The sequence below is a fragment of the Astyanax mexicanus genome, chromosome 7, assembly GCF_023375975.1.
Source record: "Astyanax mexicanus isolate ESR-SI-001 chromosome 7, AstMex3_surface, whole genome shotgun sequence".
Classification (NCBI taxonomy): domain Eukaryota; kingdom Metazoa; phylum Chordata; class Actinopteri; order Characiformes; family Acestrorhamphidae; genus Astyanax; species Astyanax mexicanus.
In genome coordinates, this window is record NC_064414.1 from 45,315,891 (window position 1) to 45,339,568 (window position 23,678).

The 23,678-nt window shown below is 37.6% G+C and overlaps 1 protein-coding gene across 5 annotated transcripts in view; it reads right to left on the reverse strand.

The window, feature by feature from the left end:
* Positions 1–3,696: 3,696 nt before the first annotated feature.
* The window catches only part of gstcd (glutathione S-transferase, C-terminal domain containing), a 169,980-nt gene continuing 149,998 nt past the window's right edge, over positions 3,697–23,678 (reverse strand). For 2 of the 5 annotated variants that reach the window (XM_049481329.1, XM_049481330.1), the window contains exons 10-12: positions 20,458–20,488; positions 11,426–11,495; positions 3,697–6,796 (exon numbers count right to left, since the gene is read on the reverse strand). In XM_049481329.1, coding sequence (XP_049337286.1) covers positions 6,630–6,796; positions 11,426–11,495; positions 20,458–20,488 — 268 coding nt within the window. In that variant the 3' untranslated portion in view covers positions 3,697–6,629. The remainder of the gene's footprint in view (positions 6,797–11,425; positions 11,496–20,457; positions 20,489–23,678) is intronic. The other 3 variants (XM_049481333.1, XM_049481332.1, XM_049481331.1) reach the window with 3 other exon arrangements.

A 23,678-nucleotide genomic window follows, 5' to 3' on the forward strand; every position in this document is an offset into this window, starting at 1 on the left:
AGATACACAGCACTGTCTCTGTGTCTGTGTGAGTGACAGGCTGCTGCTGCCTGAGAAATGCGAGGGGGAGGGGCAGCGTGAGGGTAGGGGGCAGGAGTAAACAGGAGGTAACCACAACAAGACCTACATCCACATGGTTGGGCACGTGCTCGTAAACACAGGTTTTCTGGGAAAAAAGCATGGATTCAGCTGTAACTGGAAATATCTGTGCAAAACTGTGCTGAACTGAAGTGCACAGTTTTCCACACCTGTTAAAAAAAACATTTAAACGCCTGATTAAAGGGCCGATTATTGTTGTTTTGCTGTTTTTCTCAGGTTTTGAGTTGAGCTCGGCGCTGACTCGGCACTTGATCGGTCCGGACACGAGACAGCGTGCGGGTGGGAGCGGAGCTGGTGACGTCATGAGCCCTGCATTGTTTAATATGACGTTATATATCGTTGGGAAAAGAAACAACTAAACTTTTCTCAATATATATATATATATATTTAAAAAAGTTTAAAGCACTTAACACTATTAAAGACTTGTTGTCCCTTAGAATAGCTCTTGAACAAGGTACAGTAAGAAAATATTTTTTACTAATTGTTTTTATTAACACTTTTTTATCACTGTTTATGGATGGTTTGTAAAATGAAATGGTTAATATAAAATATTACACCCCATATAAAAAAAAACTGTGGATAACATGCACCAAAAATTATTTAAAAGTGAAGGTAAAGATGACAAAATGATAATGTGTTAATTAAGAGAACATCTAGATAAATAAATTTTGCTTAAATACATTTGCTTTTTTAATTTGACTTCTCTTTGTTTTAATAATTTATGCCTTATTCTTATTTTTTATTTCTATCTTATTGTTAATATTTTACGTTTTTTTAAATTTATTTAACTTGTCTTTGTTTTATTCATGTTTGAACCACTCATGCTTTATTCTTATTTTATTTGTTTTTAATTTGATGTCTCTTTGTGTTTTTTGTAATTTGTAAAGCACTTTAAATTAAGGTTGTGTCGGAAAGGTGCTATATAAATAAACTTGCCTTGCCTTAAATAGACAGATTTGTAAACATACATTAAAAGTAAACATAGACATACAGGAATCTTCATTTAGGAACGAAAGGAATTACACATTTCCCTAATTTCAGTAAAATGAAAAATTTTAAATCAACATTAAGGTAATAAAGAACTCAGAAGTCAGAAAGCTGCATTGATGCTTTTACAGAAACATGACGCTATTGGACAGAGAGATTTATTGTAATTTGCGAGCGTCACTCTTGACTTTCGTCACAGGTGAATTTGAGTCTGGTTCCCTTTTGAAAGTCTCAGCCTTTGCTGGAAGGAAAATTGCCCACTGCCTGCAAACCTTGCAAATAAAATTGCCTTTTCCATTTGAACGCTGCAAAGAAAAGTGCGGATCCTCCAAGGCAGAAGGAGCCGTTGCACTTTCAGTAATAGCATTCAGCGCACAACTTTCAATCATGCTAGAGTTCTTTGCATTTACCCTCCCATCCCTGAAAATGAAAAAGCAGCTTTCTTTTGTTGATGTTCGGTGCAATCCTGAAGTGCTGTAAACAGTCGAGTCGGATCATACCGCACTGAAAAAAAAGAACGCCATTCAAAACAAGGCTATCAACAGCGTCTGCATAGTGCAACTGTCAAACCAAAGAAATGTCAGAGCACCTCCAGAGATTCATCATGACTGACATCTCCCAAACCCGGTACAAAGACGCTACTCAGAGGAAAAGATCAAATTCATACAACTACAGGAAAAGAGGAGAAAGTTCAGACGGCTGACGCTGAGGAGCTCGAATCCACGAAGACATAGGAGAATTCAATCACGACAGCAGAGAGTACCTGTTATATGGAGGTTTTTAATTATTTGCTGGATACGGAACATTAATTTATCCGATATTCAGCAAATTCAAGCTGAAGTGAAAGTAGAGAGACTGTGTATAGCCTTCAGAAAATCCATAAGACAATCCTGTACAGAACCCTCAGGCTCTCTATAGGCCATACCCAGCATCCTAAATAAAAAAAGAAAACAAGAAGTTGCTGCAATGGCTGGTTTTAGTGACGCCATACGTTGAAATGATCCAAAGAGGTTTAAAAAAAAAAAAAAAAAAAAAGTTTACAAAAGAGTGAAGAAACTTTTAAAGATCACAACATTTATACAGAGTGTTTCTAATCTACTCTACACAATCATTCACACTCAGCACTCAACCACCACACACCTGCAAGAAGTGCAGCCAATTGTGCACAGCGTACTCTTAACCGGAAACAACCACTCACCTGAAGGACTCAACTGAGGAAAAGTGGAATTCACCAAGAACAGGGTGTCAATCTAGTATATCAGGACATAAAGACATACACTGGACATACTGCAAACACACACATTCATACACCAGGGCAATTTAGAACAACCATTTTACATGATCTTCATGCTTTTGGATGGACACTTAACATTTTTGATTCCTTTATGAACTTTATGGGTTCTTCAGTTTGAAACTGTGGAGGAACCTTTAATATTTCGTGAAGGCTTTTCAAAGCACCTTAATCTTTCAAATTAAAGAATCACTAAAAGTTCCTAAAGGAAACTATTGTTTTAACAATTACAGAAAGATAGAGAGTTGAACCCAAAACCCGAAGATCCTATTTGCTAAGAGGTGAATGTGCTAACCACCAAACCACCATGCAAGTGCTTCACCAATTTAAGGATTCTTTCAATGGCTTGTCTTTTATTATGTTTGAAAATGTTTCTGAAACGTTGCAAAAAATGGTCCTTAAAAGAGACTTTAACTGACATTTTCTTAAATATCTGTTCAACACAGGCCAGACTCACTTGAGGGAGGAGCAAGAAGGTAAATACAGGAAGAATATCCCGTGTTCTGGACTAGCACAGATTTCACATAGTGCACTTTAAAATAGAGCAATGGCAGAGATGACATTTGTTTGTAGCTGTATTCATTTTTAGTTTAGGTAATATACTAAACTAGATTAAACTACACCTGTAAAGCTACAAGTTTGGTATGCGCACCTGTATATTCGGGTCAGATTGAGGTCAGACCATGTTCTTACCACAAACAAACCATTCCAGACTTCGTTTTGGGTTCTCCAGGGTCTCGCTTTAGTTGATAATTATGATTATTGCATTCACACCTACCTAAAGAATCCCACACCAAGGGTACAGAAAAGATTCAGGTGTAAAAACAACCGTAGCGTGAGAGAGCAGCTGGAGAAAAACAGTGCAGTTTTCTGTGTACTTTAACATAGAGCAATGGCAGAGATGACATTTGTTTGTAGCTGTATTCATTTTTAGTTTAGGTAAAATACTAAACTAGATTAAACTACACCTGTAAAGCTACAAGTTTGGTATACACACCTGTTTATTCGGGTCAGATTGAGGTCACACCATGTTCTTACCACAAACAAACCATTCCAGACTTTGTTTGGCGTTCTCGAGGATCTTGCTTTAGTTGATTAGTATTATTATTGCATTCACACCTACCTAAAGAAACCCACACCAAGGGTACAGAAAAGATTCAGGTGTAAAAACAACCGTAGCGTGAGAGAACAGAGAGAAGAGCTGGAGAAAAACAAAAAAATAAACTGGAACATTTTTGGATATATAATGATCTCTGAAGCACATCACAATCAGCAAATAACTGTATAAAATAAAACTGGTTAAGAAGAAAATGACCAAATTTTGACTAATATTTGATTTTATTTGATGAACTCTACAAGAGTTCACAAGAGCAGAATGTGAATGCACATGTTTTCAATGTTTCCAGCATTTATGCATTTACAATCAGATCTAAAAAAAAAAAAAAAAAAATCTCATAAAAAACATCAGGTACTGCCATTATCCCACAATTTTTCCATATCAGTGCACTTTTTCTAAAAACGCATTTGTTTTAAAGTGCACCTTCACTGAAGCACATAAATCTATCTAACCCTGTTTTTAATTTTTACAACTGAAAGAGAGAATAAGTGAAAGAGAGCGAGGAGTGACTGCTCTCTCCTCCTTTACTCCTCTCTTCAGAAGGCAGTAATTCCCCTCTCCCTCTTAAAGAAGAAGCCGCAGCTCTCCACAGCACGACTGTCCCCTCCTTTCTTGGCCATATGTATTTCTGTCATGCACGTTTCCCCCCTGAAATGATTCCAGCTCGTTGGAAGGTGCCGCCGTGTCTCCAGCCATTCAGTCTTGGGTAGATTGACTTCGCTTGCAGAATTCAGATGAGCTTTGCTAGCCTGGTGTGTGTGAGTGTGTGTGTGCGTGTGTGTATGCATGTGTATTGGTGCTAGCCACTTCTTCCCCCACAGTGGAAGAGCAGTTTTCCCTCTCCATCTCCAAAGTGTGACACCACGGTAAATCGGGGGGTGGGAATGTGTGTGCGCTCAATAACAATCCGGCCCCGAGACGCAGGAGGAGGAGAGTAAATAAAAGGAGAGTGGACTGAGAGAGTCCATATATCACAGCGCGTTATAGTCCAGAGGCAGGTCGGCACACTCACTGTGGTCCAGCAGAGCGCGGTGACCTTTACATCATCCGAGCATTCATCAAATATTCATGACAGAGGATGCATTAGACACGCGTACGACGGGCCGCTTCCGAAATAATCCTCCTCCCTCCCCAAGGCCGCCGTGCGGAGAGCATGATAAATGTCTGGCGATATTCATTCCCGGCGGTTTTAATCAAATACCTCCGCAGACCCAAATTAAAGAATGCATCCCGGCTTTCTGCTAAGAGAGAGCGTCAGATTATAATGAATAATTTTACATCGGTAATAACTGCGATGAGACAGGCTCTTTCGAGACACTTCCCTTTGTTTCGCTCATAATAGCAGATAATAGCAGAGCAGAATATGCTGGATGGCATTACAGAATCCAATAGGCCTAATTTTCAAACAGCATCTGAAGCAATGGCCAATTTCTGCAGCTCCTGAATGCACTTTTTCCCTGTGTGGAGCTCTGCTCTCTGTGTGCTTGAGATCTGGCTTCTGCAGACAACAAACAAATAAACAAACAACACAGCAAGCAAAGCAACCTTGATATTAAACCATGGGTCAGGATACACATTTAAATATCTACTTAAAATTCATGAAATTCACTATAGTATGAAGTTCATATGAAAGAGGTTGCGACTGCTACCTTAGCATTAAAAAAAAAAAAGAGATAAGTAAGTAAATAAAAATGCATTGCTAGCAGTTCACAATGAAGGGAAAACCTTTTCTACTCAAACATAAAACTAATACAAAAAAATACAGTCCCCATAAACTACAGTCATCAAAGAGTCACCATTTATTCCTATATACCTATATAAAGGATTCTACAGGTTGTGAGGGTGGTGTTGCTCAAGGCTACATTCTAGGTCCTACACTAAACCTGTACAACTCATTTGTCACTGTATTTTATTGGCAGATAGATGTAATAGCAGAGCAGAATATGCTGGATGGCATTACAGAATCCAATAGGCCTAATTTGCAAACAGCATCTGAAGCAATGGCCAATTTCTGCAGCTCCTGAATGCACTTTTCCCCTGTGTGGAGCTCTGCTCTGTGTGCTGGAGATCTGGCTTCTGCAGACAACAAACAAATAAACAAACAACACAGCAAGCAAAGCAACCTTGATACTGAACCATGGGTCAGATTACACATTCAAATATCTGCTTAAAATTCATGAAATTCACTATAGTATGAAGTTCATATGAAAGAGACTTAGCATTAAAAAAAAATAAAAACAAATTGATAAGTAAGTAAATAAAAATGCATTGCTAGCAGTTCACAATGAAAGGAAAACCTTTTCTACAAAATAAAAAAGGTGAAATACTTAAAGAAAACAAAGTGTATGTGTGGTGCTCCTTAGGGCTACATTCTAGGCCCTACATTAAATGCTCCTAAATGTACTTTTCCCTGTGTAAAGGCCTAATTTAAAACCTTTTCCCTGTGTGGAGCTCTGCTCTCTGTGTGCTGGAGATCTGGCTTCTGCAGACAACATACAAATAAACAACACAGCAAGCAAAGCAACCTTGATACTGAACCATGGGTCAGATTACAAATATCTGCTTAAAATTCATGAAATTCACTATAGTATGAAGTTCATATGAAAGAGCCTTAGCATTAAAAAAATAATAAGTAAGTAAACAAAAAAAATTGCTAGCAGTTCACAATAAAAGGAAAATCTTTCCTACAAGATAATAAAACTAATATAAAAAACTAAAGCTTAAAAAACTTATGTAGCCCATAAACTACAGTCATCAAAGTGTCACCATTTATTCATATATAAAGAATTCTACCGGTTGTGAGGGTGGTGTTCCTCAGGGCTACATTCTAGGCCCTACATTAAACCTGTACAACCCTGTGTCTTAAAATGAATGAAATTCACTTTATTATGATGTTCATATGAAAGAGGTTGTGACTGCAAATATACTGTAGCAAAAAAAAAAGTAAAAAAAAAAAAAAAAGGTAAAAATTTAATAATACAAAAAAATATTAAAAGAGACTATCTTCATCCAATTTTTAGGACTCAGCAGGTCCCCATAACCTACAGTCATTACAAAGTAGCCATTTATTCCTATATAAAGGATTCTACGGGTTGTGAGGGTGGCGTTCCTCAGGGCTACATTCTAGGTCCTACATTAAAGCTGTTTATCAACTCCTTTGTCATTGGCAGCGGGGACCCCAACGATCATGTTGTTCTTTGGAGAGCAGCTCTCAGGCTCCATGGTCATCATTCTCACCGAGTACCCATGAGTCTCTGCGGCCAAGCTGCGGTCCAAGTCTACCAGGCCCATACAGCACTTACCTGAGGATTAAAAAAAAAAAAAAAAAGAAAACAGACATGGGATTAAATTAGGAGAGGTTGTTCCTGCTGAATGCATTTTAATGGTATGATAAATTATATGTTTCCAGATGATGCATTCTGCTGTTATTATTAGAGAAAGATAAATGTGTTTTTGTTTCATACAATTTATGTGCAGTAACAGTAAGCAAAACTGAAACAAATGAATTGAATTTACATTTGCATATGAACCTAAACACCACTCAGACTTTCTCTTAAGCGCATTCCCATCAGTAAGCTGCCTCAGTTACAAATTAATAAGACAATTTCAGCAAGATTCCAGGGGAAACCTGCCAAATGTGCTAATTAATACTTGCATAGTTATATATTTCATTACTGGTTTATTTGGCAGTGAAAACACTAAAATAATGTAAATTAATAATTTGGGTTTTGTGAATCTCTCTGAGAGAAACTACTCAAAAGTTATTTTAGTAGAAGGTCAATGAAAGAGATCAGCGAATTCTGGAATACACAGTCAGTTTAAACTCTCTAAATATATTTTGTAATTAAATCATAATTTTAAACTCTGGCTCCTCCAAAGCAGCCCAACAGCCCATGTAAAATGTATACAGCATAAATTGTAGTTTAATTAGTAAGAAAACCACCAAACAGATGGTGTGACAAGACTTTCATAAATGCAGAAGCAAGAGAAAGTCAGAGTAAATTTGAAGAGCTCTAATTTCTTTAAAGTGAAGGCAATTGTATTTCCACCCAGCATCCAGATCTCCTGTAAAACACAGCTGTTTAGCATCAGCTTCAACGCGCACATTACTACACTGGTAAAATGTTTTAAAAATATATTTAGGTATTACATCTTTATTAATTTGACAGTTAAAATGTATGTCAATGCTCTGTAACTATAACTAGGAAAATATAATATAGGATATATTGTTATACAACACATTTAAATTTCAAATAAAAAACTTAGAGTAACTTTTAGCAGTTTGTAACACGCTAAAAATTGTAGTACAGTATATTAAAATATATTTTTATACTTAATGAAGTATACTTGAAGTGTGCTACTTATAAAAGACAGAAACAAGAAGCATATTTGTACTCTAATGTAAATAGATCACCTATTTAACACTATATAACATACCTATATTTAATATAATATTTTACATTTCTAATATACTCAGTGTATAATAGTGATACAGTTGTAATACTCATTAAATTAATTATAATTTTACTGTAAGCATATTTAAAATACGGGGTTACATACTGTACATGAAGTAATATGTTTAAATGTTACTTAAGTATATTTAAAATAGTTCCATTTTAGTACAGTTAAGTACACTTAGCACAATTAAAGTAAGACTTTTGTACTATTTTTATGTAATTAAAGTATAATAAGTACAATTTTTTTATTTATTTTAGCACTCTTTAAATATACTGATTAATAATAATGTGGCTAAAAGGACACTTTAGTGCACTATGGCATAATAATGCTTAATATACTTCAATCTCCTTTTTTCACTAGGGAAGGCAGAGTGATGAGAATTAAAGGAGAACTCCAGTGTAAAATGGACTTTTAGTGTAGTAAAACATGATGAAAAATAATAACCTTTGTTGAATGTCCCACCTCCACTCTACTGCAGCTTTCAGATATTTCAGTATTTTTGTGCTTTTTGCCCAGCATTCTTTACAACGGCTGCTTCAGGGCATATTAAGCCCCTGCAGATAAATCACTTTTTACATCGTTATTCAAGCTCAAAGTAGCTCCACACCTCATTGGTAGAATCCGGAGAGCTCTGACATTTAAAACGAGGCATTTATACATTTAAAAAAGCATAATACGGTTATTAAAAAAAACACTGTTTACATCCTTTAGCGCTATAGCTTCAGCTCCAGGCGCTGCCATTATTGTACTGATCAAGAGCATAGACATATATATATATATATATATATATATATATATATATATATATATATATATATACACACACATAGACGCAGCATAGCCTGCCTCCTGGCGTAGCAGCCAGCCGATATATTTGGAGGAGTCCAATATAACCACACAAACTCAGTGCATTTATTTGTACTAAGTAAGGTGTTTAATAAATACAACTACAATAATCACAACTCCACCAATTCTTACCCCATTTTAACACCCTGATTTGGTTGGTTTGTTACAAACAGCAGAGATGATGTAGTAGTAATGATACAGGACGCTGTCACACATTACAAATACGTGCTTTTATGCTGAAATACTTTGTATTATGCTCTTTAACAAAGACATACAGGGGTGGGACAATGAAACTGAAACACCTGGTTTTAGAGCACAATAATTTATTGTCCTGACGGACAGTTCTGGTGGAAACAGGAGAGTTGAGGGGCACATTGAATTCTGCCGTGATTTGATCAGCCGTGGTTTTGTTTTTTTGGATACAATCCGGGTTAGCACCCGAACATCCCTTTCAGACAGCTTCCTCTTACAGCGTCCACAGTTAATCCTGTTGGATGTGGTTGGTCCTTCTTGGTGGTATGCTGACATTACCCTGGATACCATGGCTCTTGATACATCACAAAGACTTGCTGTCTTGGTCACAGATGCTTACCCTGCTAATTAACCCTTCACACTCTGCTCTTACTGCTGCAATGTGCAATTAATGAAGATTGGCCACCAGGCTGCTCCAATTTAGCCATGAAACCTCCCACACTAAAATGACAGGTGTTTCAGTTTCACTTGTTCAACCTGTACATATGGTGATATATAGTGATGGCAGCACCAGGAGCTGTAGCTAACATTATGGGATGTAAACAGTGGATTTAATAAGCTTCTTGTGCACAAATGTCAGAGCTCTCCAGATTCTAGCAACGAGGTAAGGAGCTACTTTGAGCGTGAATAACACTGTAAAAAGTGATTTATCAGGGGCAAAATAAGCCCTGAAGAGTCTGTTGTACAGAGTGCTGGGCAAAAAGTGCAAAATAACTGGCTCTCTGAATGCTGTGGGAGAGCGAAGGTGGGCTATTCAACAAAAGTTAGTACTCGATATCATGTTTTATTACACCAAAAGTCAATTTTACACCAGAGTTCTCCTTTAAGGTGAGTTTGAGTAAGGCCAAATTCAGATTCTTTGATCCACAGTGCTAAGTGTGTTATTACCACCCACAGTGGACAGTGCAGTGGGTAGTAATGATAGTGACCAGAAGTTTTTTGCTAGAAATGCCCATAATAGACCGAATATACCAGTGACATTCAGTCAGTCAATGCAGAAAAGCACCACAACCAAACAGCTGGTATAATAAGACTTGCATAAATACAAAAGCAACGAAACGTCAATTTGAGTTAATCTGAAGTGCTCTAATTTCCTTTAAGTGAAGGCAATTGTCTTCCCACCCAGCTCAACTCAACATCTCCCGTAGTACGCAGCTGTGTAGCATCAGCTTCAACACGACGCTACAGCGGTTAAGGCTAATGCAGCCGTAATCAAAGAGAAGCAGGGCTTTGACAGGCACCGGAGGGGGGATCAGAGTCGCTTAGCATGTGTTTGTGAAGAGGCGGGGAGTGTGTCACTCCGGCGAGCGTAAAGGATGGGCAGAGGAAGCAGAAATGACAGGGCTGTGTGATCTGAAGGAGCACTCTTCAGCAGGATGAGGCTGCTGGTGGAGGGGGAGGAGGAGGGAGGCTGGGTGGATGGTGGTGGCGGTGGTGATGGAGAGCTGTCACTGAGGAGGAGATGGGCTGAGTGGCTGTCTGATGCATCACTCCGCTGCATCGCCTCTTACACACACTCTCAATTTAGAGAGGAATGAAATCCAGGTGAGAAAAACACACGAGAAAAAGTCAATTACTCAGAAGGGTGATAGAGTTTGTTTAATTTAAAATCAGCCCAGAAGACTATGTGTGGAAGGAATTTAAAATATACTTTTTGATTTTGTTTTCAATCATTAAAAAAAATCATTACGCGTTTCATTTTCTTAAAAAACAAAAACAATTCACTTTATTTACACATAATAGCATAAAAAAAGACTATTTAGTAATGCATTACTCTAATCTGACCTTTTTTCAGTAACAAGTAATCTAAAACTTTACTATTTCCAATCCAGTAATCAGATTAAAGTACTTATTATTCTGCGTTACTTTTTTGTCTTTTTCTTAGTAAAAAAAACGTTAGTATAGTCTATTTATTGCTGGAACTTACAATGGTTGCTGTCGGCCGTAACCACGCTTAAATGGATGTTTAAAATATGTACTTTTAAAGAAAAAAAATCTGTCTGTTTTATTGAAAATTGGGTAAGAAATCATTTTAAAATGAGCCATTTCAGGGCTTATGCCACAGTGGCTGAATGCTTTAGATGCCAGTAAGCTCTTATGTTTTTGGTTTTGGCAAAGAATCGCATTCAATCACCCACTCAGTGTGTTCATCTATTTATAACTGGTACACAAGCGAAGTAAACATTTAAAAACATCACACAGTCACGGCTGAGTTGACTGCTCATGCTTACAGTTCATAAAACAACATGTTAACAGCATCATAATGCGTAACAGTAATTTAACAGTAATGTAGAGGGTCTACAGATGAGTCTATAAAGTGTAGGAACCAACATGACCTCGGACCCCAGTGAAAGAGGGGACAGAGCGACACTCACCAATGAAGCGCCGCTCAGGGGGAAGCTGGACAGCTGTCTGGTCAGCAAACCTGCACAAGATCATGTGCTCCTGGAGAAGAACATGTGTAGCTCAAGTTAATATTCATACTTACACTGATTTAGGGTCTGTAATAAAACAAGGTCATTTTTTAGGATAGTTTTTACTATTAAATCTGAGTATAAATGATATAGAATAGAATAATAAGGATAGATAGATAGACAGACAGACAGACAGACAGAAAGACAGACAGACAGAAAGACAGACAGACAGATAGATAGATAGACAAGGTAATCATAACCACTATACTTTTTTTCATTGGACACAGAAGGAATATGGCTTCAGTCTAATTTAGCTATGGAAATTATCCCACCCACTCAGCCCATTCCTAGTGATGCCCCAACACAAGGAGGGTGAAGACTAGCACATGCCTCCTCCGATACATGTGAAGTCAGCCACCACCTCTTTTCGAACTGCTGCTTCGAGATAAATCACAGTGAGCTTGGAGGAAAGCACAGCAACTCGGTTCTGATACATCAGCTCACAGATGACTGTGCTGCCTAACATTACCTTGGTCAGCACAGCCACTTATAAACCACTTAAAAAGAGCATGGCCAAATGTGTTCTCTCTGACTCTGGCTGCTGATGGTAAACAGTGTTTTTTAATAAATAACCTGTGGACTTCCAAAGTTCTCAGTGTCTCGTTTTAAATGTCAGGGCCTTCAGAATTCTACCAATTAAATGTGGAGCTACTTTAGGCTTGTTAATTGTGCAAAATAGTGTTTATTTGATTTTTTTTTTTTTTTTGCATGGTCAACACTATGCCCCCATCACTGCCATTGTTAGCGTGTTAGGAGCATCTGCTAAAAGTGCTGTATTTCAGAATGCTGGGGGTGAACAGAGGTGGGCTATTCCACAAAAGCTCCTACTCTTTTTCATGCTTCACTACATCCCAAGTCCATTGTACAGCAGATTTCTTCTTTAAGATTAGTAGGTTAGTAGGACTAAGGTAAAGACATTTTTAATTATTCATCCATCAGTCAAACATTTGGCCACATCATTCAATTGTTTGACTTAATTTTGAATTATTTTAATATTGCTCATTAATATTGAAGACATGAAGGAACTATAAAAGGAACACATGTAGTTAAACAAAAAATAACTAAATATAGTTGATAATTTGTGCTCCTCACAATAATGGGGAGTCTTAAGACACACAAACTAAATAATGTAGCTTTCGGACTAGGGGTGTGCCATATCATATCGTACGCAATAATATCGCCAACATTTTTGAATATCGTGAACGATTTTATACCCAGAAATATCACATATATTATCACATCAGGGTACTACTTTTTTACTGTTTTCTCATTTCCTATTAAATATCAACTAGAAACAGATTATATCTGTCTAGTATCACTTATTTTACTTTAATCCTGGATATATGGAGATATTTGGAGTGCATTATTATTATTAGTATCATGACATTCGGGATCACTGATTCTGTTACAAATCTGATAAAATTCTTGTATTTTGTTTTATATCTCAGTTAGGAGTGTGCTGTATCATATCATACGCAATAATAAAATAAATAAAAAATTTGTTTTGTTGCAGTAGTGTATTTTTAAATTTATTTGTCATATAGCCAAGAGTACCGTTAATAATACCATGAAATATTGTGATATTATTTTAGGGCTATATCGCCCACCACTATTTCGGACATACGCTAAAATATAGGCTCCCTCACCCATTACTTGCTGCCTATTCAGATATGTCATTTTCCCTTTTTATTTCCTTTTCGTTTCTTAAATAAAAAGGTGTTCCGTGACTTTTGACTCTCCCTGTATCTTGAATCAGGTAGAGTTTTTATTTTTATCTCAAAGGTAAACTACTGTACGTCAGAGTTATTGAGCCGGAGTAATTTTACCCGGAACCTATTGTGTTCCAGCAGGATTCTGTTATTTCACTATTTTTATCTGACAGAGGCAGAAAAACACAGAGCTAGATAACAGTAACTGACGCATCCTCACTGACAACAGTTTACAGAAAGAGCACCACTTCAAAACACAGCAGTAAAAACTGCACTTCACTACAGAGAGATACATTTTATTAACATTCTTTCCAGTAACTGGATTCAAGTTATTGATATGCCTCTTTCCACTGCTGTGTTTTGTGTTTTACATGTTCAAATATAAATGGACACCCTTTCTATTATGAATTCATTCATCTACTTTAAGATACACTTATTGCTGACACTGACGTACAAAAGCATGGCTGATGGCTGTAGAAAAGCACTGCCAAAAGAATATGAATCTCTGGAGAAGGGCAGATAAACATGAACCTATAACATGGACCTATGGACCCGTCTTTGTTTTCTTTCATATTTCTTTGCAAGCACTGTTATATACAGCTCTGGAAAATAATAAGAGACCACATAAAAATGATGAGTTTCTTGGATTTTACCAAATTGAAAACCTCTGGAATATAATCAAGAGGAAGATGGATGATCTCAAGCCATCAAACCAAACTAAACTGCTTGAATTTTTGCACCAGGAGTGCAGGCATAAAGTTATCCAAAAGCAGTGTGTAAGACTGGTGGAGGAGAACATGCCAAGATGCATGAAAACTGTGATTAAAAACCAGGGTTATTCCACTAAATATTGATTTCTGAACTCTTAAAACTTTATGAACATAAACTTTTTTTTGCATTATTTTTGTTATTTCTCATTTTCAGAAAATATTTGTATTTGGAATTTAGGAGAAATGTTGTCTGTAGTTTATAGAATAAAACAACAATGTTCATTTTACCCAAACATAAAGCTATAAATAGCAAAATCAGAGAAATTGTTTTTCAGAGCTGTGTATATACAAATGACATAAAATTGCAGTGGAATAATTTATTTAACATTGTAATTTTATTTTATATATCATTTATTTTAACTTTTTTATTTAACAAGCCTATTTCTAAGGATTAAAATAAACTCATCACATTACAAGAAAAAAGAAGTTCTCACTCTGCCTCATTGACTGGAATGATGCCATGTTTTCTTTCAGTGTGAGGGGTTTTTATTTTTCCAGTGCAGTGGGCGGGGCTAAGCCTAAACGCTGTTTATTTGGCTAATAAATGTCTATTTTAATTAACAACAGCTTCCGTTCTGGGATAAGTACAAGAATACAAATGAAAAAAGAAAACATGATGGGTTTTTTTTGCAGGCTTGGAGGCTTTTAAACTTGTTCAGTTGACCGAGACAGAAACGTATTATTGACATTCAGCTGCATCTTTGTATTGGTTGGACACGAACAATCAGCCAGACAGACATTTCTACTAAAATAATATGCAGAACTGAGACAAAACACTGTTATTAGCAAACCTGCCACTCTAAAAAGATGGAAACTGGGCGGAAAAGACAAAAAAGGGTAAAAAAGCCCAAATCAAGGAAAGGTTATCCATTGAAGTCCAATTAAAGACTTAATTGATTCTTTCCCTCACTCCTGGAGGTCAAGAACAAACGTGAGAGCAAATCACATAGTCAGAACTGCAGGCACATATCAATACCGCAGCCCATTAGCCTTCTATTACACCAATCCACCGTTCGTCACGACTGCGCCGGCCGCTGTAACTAGCCGCGGTCAGAAAGCAGCGCTGCGTGCGTCCTACAGATTGCTGCACTGCAGGCAAATTCCATCCTAATTTCGGATCGCTGTGAGTAAAGGCTTTTGGGGGAGATGTATTGGAAAAGCACTTAGTGGCCCTGAGATGTGTTCTGTAGTCACCAAAAACATTCCAGCCACTCTTCTCAAGTCCTCACGAGACGCAGAATTGATTTAGTCTATCAGCATTGATGGGAATTCCACCAAAAGTGATGTAATTGCCCTGTCAGACAATTGATTTCTCTTATCAGGTTTAATCTTTCAGGCTAATCGTGTTCATAGCTGAGATCAATGCAGCACCTTTTGTTTTCCTTGGACAGCACACGCCGCTCGATGCTCCTGCGTAAGCTTTGTTTCAGGCGAAGATCTGAACAAATCCGGCCTGAGGAAACATCGCTTTAATCATAAAAATCAATAACAGTCCCCCGATGACGAGGAGGATGACGAATGAACGCAGTTATTTGATTTAAAATGACAAACGAGGCCGATACATGCAGTTTGTCATGCTGCATTTCCTCACTTTCTCTAACGGGGAGAAGATAGTCACGCACTCTGAGTGGAGATATGAGATTCCCTGGTGAGCAAAACAAAATGCACTTAATTAAACTTAATTGAGAAAACTAGTAAAAAAGTAAAGTTTTTTTTAATATACAAGTAGATTCATATACTTCATATTATGCTTGCAACTAAGTATTATGAAAAAATTATAATATAGTGCATTTTAACAGCATAACAGTGTGTTGTACACTTAGATTTTTTTTCAGTTTATTCATTATACTTCTTAAATTCCTTATGACTTTCAGATAAATTATTTCATAATTTAATTTAATGTAATGTATATTTTGTTCTCCAATAGACTTTTGCTTTTTTGCAAACAACTGCTACAGTAATTCACATGAAGTACAATTTATCTAACATGTTACAGATATGTGTTGAGATTTTTCTTTTTTTTTTTACTACAATGGTTCAATGGGCAGATGTAGTACTGATTAATTGTCTTTTAATTGCACTACAGCTTCTGTATACAGTTGGAATAATGTATATCACAGTCACATACAGCCAGCTGTGCATCTCTGCTGAGGTTGTGGCAAATCTCATCCAGTATATAAGAGAATATAGGATGATGGGTAATTCTTAAATATTCCTCACAGTGGGGAAACTCTAAACTTTAATTAAGTTCTAATGTTCTTACTAAAGATCTTACTGGTGTTGTTTGCATCAGTGTTTAGTGTTTAGTTGGTACAGTAAAAGATACCTCAGACTATGTACTTCGGAGATCCATTCTAAATGAGAGGGATCGGGTCATCCCTGCTCTGTTGCAGGTAAAGCAGTACATAAATAACTTTTTCTGAGTGTATTTATCGTATTATGTTTTTTTTTTAGGTACTGGCTATCTTAAGTTCTTTTGGGATAAATGAAGCTTGTGTCCATGTGTCTATGAGGCCTATTTTAGCAATCTATAGGCGAGCAGTCAACCGTGCACTGTGCAGATTGATTTAAAGCAGTCAGTGTATCTTTGCTGTCGTAACGTCAGGAAAAGTACACCTTGTATGGCTCAAACATGCTAAAGTCATGTACAAATAAGGGGTGTGCCATGTCGTATCATATAAAGCAATAATATATTTTTTTCTTTTGTTTTTTTTACAAAAATTCACACTGTTCTCATTCCCCGTTATATATTTACTAGAGACAGATTATATCTGTATCTGTATCATTTACCGTATTTTTCGGGCTATAAGGCGCACTTAAAATACTTATTTTTTCCCAAAAATCGTCATTGCGCCTTATAATGCAGTGCGCCTTGTGTATGGATTTTGCTTGTGTTTACTGACCTCGATTTTTATGTGGTACACGGCGCTCTGTTGTGCAGAATTCCTCACCCACGCCAGAAAAAGATCCCCCTCTTGGGCTAGCGCGGTTACCTTTGACTGCCGTACTGCCTCTCGGCTGTGGTTCAGGGTAGCTAGTTTCCACTGTAGCTCCGTGGCCAGAACAAGGTGCCGGTAAACTTTCCTTTCCACCCGTTCTGGGGTAATAGCACAAACTGTTTCTTTTTAGCGCCCACTTCTAAGTAAAGTTAACCTCTTAACACGCACTGGCCCACCGGCGGGCCAGAAATATTTAATATTTCATAACTGGCTGTGTTTCTGGATAGTTATGAACAGTTACAGGTTCAATATAGACATCCAATATACCATTTTAAAGCTTAGAATCTCTGCTTTTGAGCTATTTAGCCTATTTAGCGGAATATCCTTTCAGAAAATAAACATTTAGGGCGAAATATGCCTTGGTTATGATTTTAATAATTCATAACTCTCATATTTGCGTTTATCGTTCGTCCATATTTCATCGAATGCGGTCATGTCATACACCATTCGAACCGTCTGGCTCTCCGGATTCCAGAACTGTGCTTTTACTGTAGGATGTATGTTTCATGAATTAGAGCTGCGTCAGAGCGCATGTTTCCAGTAATAAAAGGCTCTCCTTTTGTCCTGGGGTAACCTCCGGTCACTGCCGCCACCCCCCGAACACACACCCGCGCTCAGCCACAGGTCCTACCTTCAAAACGCGTCCAGACTAAAGAGAATCCATCAATCCAGTCTCCTGTAATCCACAGTTATATCCAAACAGCGGTGGAAATCACTTCATCCAGAAATGAAACTTATCCAATCTTTATCTCTGTTTTAAAACCGTTTTATTCACCGAATTCGGCACAACACGCTATTATAGTCAGAAGCCTCGCGGAGTAATGCGGTACTTGCTGTGCTTCAACATAATATTATGGTCTGTCGGAGCGTTGCGGCTACCGTTGTCAGGAGCGTCGCGGAGTAATACGTACTTGCTGTGCTTCAACATAATATTATGGTCTGTCGGAGCGTTGCGGCTACCGTTGTCAGGAGCGTCGCGGAGTAATACGTACTTGCTGTGCTTGTTGATTTATTGCTCAGAGATGTTGTTATTTTTCACAGATATTGTGAAGGATTTATTGCTCAGAGTTATTGTTACTGATATAAATAAAGTTTCATTTAGTGCGCCTTATAATCCAGTGCGCCTTGTGTATGGACTAACACTAAAAATAGACCGTTCACTCATCGTGCGCCTTATAATACGGTGCGCCTTATAGTCCGAAAAATACGGTACTTCACTTTAATCCTGAATATATGGAGATAGTTGGAGTGCAATTAGTAGGATCATGACATTCTGGGTCATTGACTTCTTACAAATCTGCCACAATAATGGAATTAAAGTTTTACTTTGTTGCAGTATTCTTGCAATATTTTTCCCATGTTTTCAATGTTTTGTCATATTGCCAAGAGTATCTCTATCATTCAAAATTACCATGCAATATCATGATATTATTTTAGGGCCATATTGCCCACGCCTAGTATTAATTCGCTTAATTAATCACGAGTGTGTGTTGGGTGTAACGTGAAACAAACCAATCAGCACGTCACTTGCCATTCCCTTTAAGAGCCAGGTGCGCTCTGACTTTGGCAGATTGGTATTTTAACAGTGTAGTGCTTCTGCACTTCTCAAGCTGATCAGGAAACTGATAAGTGCTTTTAGAGGTCATTTTAGGGAACAGCAATGTTTTACAGCCTGTAGTAGTCTACGTTCTAATCAGTCAGTGGCGCAACTGTGTTTTCCTTCGCCAAGATAGCAATACGACAGAAATTAACCTAAACACACCTAATTTCCAGACCTCCACGGCCATTGGTGTTTATGTTTTAATCATGTATTTGGGGTGCCTGTTTGCAGGGTGTATGATAGCAATGAACATTGTGTTGCACCTTGCTCAGGGTTTAAGATAGGGCCCTATGCGTCGGCCTGTTTATGTGTCTTTCTGCCTGCCTGCCAGCACTCTCATTTTTTCTGTTTCTCCTCCAAAATCCAGTCCAGTGTTCTCCTCTGAAGTGCTGCCCCCATCTGAGCCCTCGCGGTTTAAGGGGTTAAACGCAGGTGGACTGGGGCGCATCACAGCCAATTGGATCTGTGCGAGACGCAGGAGCTGAAGCAGAGAGGACATGGAGGGTTCCACTGTGGGTCCGGCTGATTAAAGCTCATCCATCACTCACACGTCCTTCTCCCCGCTGACCCTCGCTGCTGCTGCTGCGGCTGGTCAGATAAGACTGGGAGAACTTGAACCGTGGTGCACACAGTTCATGGGAACAGTAGTCTGTTCTCAGAAATGCAGGAGAGCTGCTTCCAAATATACCTACTGCAAAACAGAGCCACGCCTCACGCATGAACTTAAGCAATAGTACACTCGAGGTTCATGCTATAACATGCCATAATGGCAATGCTGTGATGCCGTCGAAGGCCGAGTACTGTAGAGCAGCACAGCAGTGCCAATATGACACATTATAGCACGAACCTCGAGTGTATTATTGCGATTATACCACAGTTCCATTATCACTGTTTATTAAAAGATTTTGAGTTGAAGAGGATGAGAAAATGCGATCGGTTTGGTTATAATCACTCTGCCAGTTAAAATAGTTCCACAGCTGCTCTGTTTGTAGCTATGCTGTACGATCCGCATTATTGACCATTTCAGTCAAAATTGTGAAAATCTAAGCGTGCTGTAAATAAACAGAAGCGCTTTACTTACGCAAATAAACGTGTTTTTTTTGGAGAGAAATCTGCTATCGGTGGCTAATAATGTGTGTAATAATGCATATTTTTGAATCGCTGGGCTTATTTCTTTGTGGGGCCGCGTCTTTGCCTGCGCCACCTATTGGAGACAGGGCGTTACTTCACTGTGTCTATGGGATTCAGCGCCTCCCAGTGGTGTATAATGACCTCACATTTGGTTTGTATTTGGTTTGTAAGCGCCGCACATTGCTAGGTTACCTGTATGTGGCAGAGTAATATATGGAGAGCTTCGGTTACAGTGCATTACCAGCTGATAATGTCACTCATAAAACGCCTCTCAGCCAATCAAATTGCAGGGTCGGAACTAACTGCGGTATAATAATAAATAAACTGCTAAGGATTCGCTGTGCATTGTTTACAGACGCTGTAATGACTTCAGAAATCCATAGCATGAGGGCAATAATCTCTGGAGACAGCTTGTTTATCCAGCACAGTGCTGGCATCATGTGTAGGGGATTCATATTTATCGCTTGATTGACAGAGCCCTGACTTTTACAGGATGGAAAAAAATAAATAAATAATAAAAAAAAATAAAATAAAGAGAGAAAAGGAAAAAAAAAAAACACAGATTGCTGCAGTACAGAATGAACCCAGCTCTCCAAAACCTCCAAAAAAGTCCTGAGTTCAGACGAGATAAATCAGAGCGAGACAGAGACAGAGGTGAGACTTCTCACATGTTGGGGTGATAATGAAGAAGAGTGAGAGGAATCTCAACCGCTCACACACTTACCTTATTCGTCAACGTCTCAGAGAATTTCTTGCTGTGGAGAAAGAGAGAAAAAGAAAGAGAGAGAGAGAGAAAGGGTGAAGGAGAAGACGATTAATGACTGCCAGAGCTAAGAGACATACTGAGGTGTAAATTGCAAAAGAAAAAAAAAGGAATCCATCACCATGTGCAAGACAATTACTGGTCCTCAAGGTACAGAGACTCAGAACAAATGGAACAAAAGAGCAGAAAGAACAGGAACACAGATCTCCTGAAATGAATTGACCAATACAGAGCAGAATGAATGGAAACACTTATTTTGAAACGCGCCAAGGACAGCGTTTATCGAGTATCCGCTGTCTGATTTACTGATTTACAAGTAAGCCCAGACGTACGTGACTTCAGATAGGGTGAAAAATGTTCAGACATGATGTAACAAGCCTATTTAACAACCCTGTTATTTCACCTCATAATAAAACACACTGTTTTTACTTTTACAGTGGGCTTGTAAAGTAAAAAAATATATATTTTATTAAGTAGTTTATGGCATTGGTGACAGCTCTGTGTAACAGTGTTAAGGAAAAAAAATACCATTGGAATTATTAAAGAGATTAGAGTTGGACAATAAATAGGAACAAGATCCAGAATTCTTAGTATTTATTCCAAGGTAAATATAGTTTTTAATTATAGTGCCCATTAAAGCCAAGCTGCACAGAGGCTTCATAATACATGCACAAGCACTAAATAATATTAAAAAAAAACAATACTCAAACATTTAGAAATAACTTTCCAGTGCTTACAATCTAACAAGATAAAAAAAGATAAAAATTAAATGACATGGTCTAAAACAATGACATGCAACTTATTACGATGTTATGAAGCACCAACCTCTTAAGTAATGATACTTAAAAATGTAATTATAAAACTACATACCACTAATGGATGAACAATATCAATCCACTGACATGCCATAGAATTTCATGTCCCATGACTTTTGCCATTGTCTCATGAAAGCTAAAAAACACTAAATTGATCAATTTGCACAGTGCTATCCCATGACTTGTGGCATAAAAGTGTATAAATGTGTATAAACACACAAAGCTATTACTATTTAATGGTATTTTTAAATTATATTTATCATATTATATTGAAAAGGGCACAAAATTAATCCCCAAAATAAAATATATTCTAATACTGTGCTATCCTTGTTACAGTGGTTTGTATTTAAAATGTGCTGCACTAAATCCAATTAAACAGGACTAATTACATTCTCTGTAATTAAATGTGGATTTGGTTGTTGTTACTTATTGATGACAATACCTATGATATGCTCCTAATTACAGTATTATATCACAATAATAATTACAATTGCTTGTCATATTGCTGACCTCTACACTGCACTTTTGTATTTTAACACAAGTTGAAATATATAGAAGTATATAGCAGTAAGTTTCATTACTGGGGAAGGATGCTTCATAACACAGTTATAATTACAACAAATATCCAGCAATGACATTTTATTTTTCTAGACTATAAGACGCACCGGTTTATAAGGTACATTAGGTGACACTAGTAAGGATTGAGGTTTAATAAATTGAGGTGAGCAAGGGTGTCACTATGGTTCTCTCACAAAAGTATAATTCTTAAAAAAAAAATATATATATATATATATATATATATATATTATTTTTGGGTGAGTAAAGCGATTATTTTTATATAAAGTAAGCTTTAATTTCCAATATTTTGTGTAAGGGTCAGTTTTCAAAAAAATCAAAAAACAGGCTGCGCTCCCAAATGCTTCTCACGTGCTGAATCGGCAGAAAATATTCAAAAATTGAAGAGGATCGGACAGCACTCGTATAATTTCCAAAGTATTTATTAGACTCACAGATAAAACACGAACATTTCTGCCCTTATGCCTTCCTCAGCGTGCTCACCAAACACCAGACTCGCTACTAAATGGATCAACCAGGTGTGTACACAGTATTATATGTTATTTTACACAAAAACATATAATAAATATACAAACATCAGTGATGTGCAGAAATGGGAAAAGAAAATAACAAAACAATTATTGAAAAACCAAAATACTTCAAAAACAATAATAATAACCACAATCTCATGAAAAGATACTTGTCACAATCTTATGAAAATATGTCCTACTCAAAATCAATTCAACAAAATAACAGTATCCTAAAAAATCCACATGCACATCAAAAACAAAAAATAAGTTAAACAAAACAACTCAAAGAAAATTTTCATTCATGCCTTTTGGATTTACTGTATTTAGTTAAAAAATGTACCAAGCCTTTCTCTGTAGGAGACGCTGCTCCCGATTCACACCTCTAGGTGAAGATTTTACAATTTCTAAACCCATGAAACGCAAAGAGTTATCATCATGTCCAGCATTATTAAAATGTCTAGCTACGGGGGATCAGTTTACAGTGGGGGTCAGTTTACACCCAGCACTAAGGTTGGGTGCAGCAGCATTAGCATTAGCTGCTAAGTGCAGCGCTAGCAGGACGTACATGCTGCCTGACAGCACTAATCTGAGGAACCATGGGTATTCTGGTAACACAGAATGCTATCAACCTCAGTCTAGCGCTGTCGGGTGGTATATACATCACGCTAGCGCTGCGGTTAGCGGCTAGCAGTGCTGGAGAAACTTCACTAAAAAACTCACCTTTATAGTGCTGTACTTCAGTGGAGTGGCTTTACTGCTCCTTAATACCTGACTGGTAAAATTCATACATAAGGCGCACTGTTTTTTTTTTACATAGCAATTTAATTTAATCTAATCCATAAACATTGCATAAATTTATGATTAACTGCATAATCTCTCCACACATAGAAACTGCACATATTGCTGTATATACCTTATTCAATGCTTATAAATGCATTATAAAGCCCCTATCTGAACGTAGCTTTTGAATAAAGTAATGCATTACTTAAATTAAATAAAGCATCACTGAATCAATCCAACCTCGGAAAGAAATAGGAACATCAAACTGGTCAAACCCCTGGGAGAAAAAACACAACAGCTAAAGTCCGATCTCAGAAGGGAAGCCATATTTAGCGAGGTCAGAGTGAGTGGCATGGGAGCGGAGGATTTGTTTGTGATGTCAAATAAGAGCGTAAGGATGATCCGGGGCCAAGCGTTTGGCTGCTGAAGCCGGGCGAGTTCTGAGCGCTGAATTGTTGGGAGCGCTGTGAGGATTTCAGCACAGCCTGCTCTGGAACACAAA